The sequence below is a fragment of the Pyxicephalus adspersus genome, chromosome 7 (assembly GCF_032062135.1).
Source record: "Pyxicephalus adspersus chromosome 7, UCB_Pads_2.0, whole genome shotgun sequence".
In the NCBI taxonomy this organism is placed as follows: Eukaryota; Metazoa; Chordata; class Amphibia; order Anura; family Pyxicephalidae; genus Pyxicephalus; species Pyxicephalus adspersus.
Genome location: NC_092864.1, coordinates 72,309,429 through 72,310,976, shown reverse-complemented (window position 1 = coordinate 72,310,976; position 1,548 = coordinate 72,309,429). Strand labels below are relative to the sequence as shown.

Genomic DNA, 1,548 nt, shown 5'->3' with positions numbered 1-1,548 from the left:
CTGACTAAATTAAAACTAACTTTTATGGAAGCATAGGGACTCTTACTAAATTGATATCAGCATTGATGCCCATGATTCTTTAACTCCCTTTTATACTACTTCTGTTATATATTTAAATACTTTACTTGTTCTCAAAGCCTAGACACACCTCTTACTCCCAGACGTTTACCCTACGTAACTTTAGTCAGCTTCTTTATTTACCTATTGATTTCCTCATGTAAGTACCCTTCATCTTATCAATCATAATAAAAATGAATCATGTTGGATAGTTTACACAAATAATGATTGAACTTCTATAGTATCAACCATCACACATTTAAATCACAATTTTTTATTTTTATTTTTATTACATCCAATAGTACATAACCATTAAATTTGGGATGCTAAATGTAGATATTATCAATATCTAGGATTATCATAAGAAATTACCAATTCATGTCGTTATTATATATCTATTTCAACCCATGTGATATACTCTTTCTACCTTACCATACCTAAGCAATCATAATGGCATATACCTTAAATATTACTTGACGAGATATTTTGAAAAATATATCCATGTTATATTTGAAACACTCCTTTTACATCATGTATTTATCGATAGAATATGTTTATATGCAGCCTGCAATTCAACATCATGCTAAAAAGTCCCCTGAAGAAGACTTAAAGGTGAAACGCATCGGGACACAATTTGAACACCTATCTTTTCACATTGTTAGTGATAATCTGTCTAGTAATAGGTCAAAAGCTACCCTCATGCCTTCGGACACATCAGGATGGACCTCATTGTGAATAATATAGTGTTGTTTGAAAAATACTTGCACCTTCTTGTTATTTTCATTCCTTAAATCAAGGAATAATATTGTATATTATAATTAATACACTCCCACAACAAACAAATACCCTGGCTTTCATTTCTTTTCTTTTATTTCATATCGAATTATCTACCATCAGGGTATGTGGCTTTTTTTATTACTAGAAGAAATTGATTAGCATCTCCTCCTACTCTTCAATCCTTATTATGGTACTGAGTTGGGTGAATTGCTTTGGGTTTTTATACATTGTTTGTACATGTGTGAGCGGCCTCTTACAGTTTCTTTGTGATTACAAAAACTTTTGTCTATACTAACTTAGAATTTGCAGCTGCTGCTAGACCTGGCCTACTGAACAAAGTTTATCAGCGATTATTTTTATTTATATTTATTATATATTTATATTCATACAATGTAACATTTTTTTTATATTTATTATATATTTATATTCATACAATGTAACATTTTTTTTATGTTTATTATATATTTATATTCATACAATGTAACATAAAATACCTTTTTTCACAAATTGTTCCCCAAATTCTTCGACTTCCTTTGGTAAGCCAGTCTATTCTCTTCTCATACATCTGGGCTATCTTTGCCAGCTGCTTCTGTGTAAAAAAAAAATAAAGAAAATAAAGAGTAAAGCTAGCTTTACACTATGCACATTATTTCAAATGATTAGATAATCAATTTAACAACAATGATAAACCGATTATTATTATTATTATTATTA

General features: G+C 29.3%; 1 protein-coding gene across 1 annotated transcript in view; it reads right to left on the bottom strand.

The window, feature by feature from the left end:
- Positions 1 to 1,548, bottom strand: part of VWA3A (von Willebrand factor A domain containing 3A) — a 66,006-nt gene that overhangs the window by 35,357 nt on the left and 29,101 nt on the right. Inside the window, exon 15 of the mRNA XM_072418934.1 lies at positions 1,329 to 1,423. Coding sequence (XP_072275035.1) covers positions 1,329 to 1,423 — 95 coding nt within the window. The remainder of the gene's footprint in view (positions 1 to 1,328; positions 1,424 to 1,548) is intronic.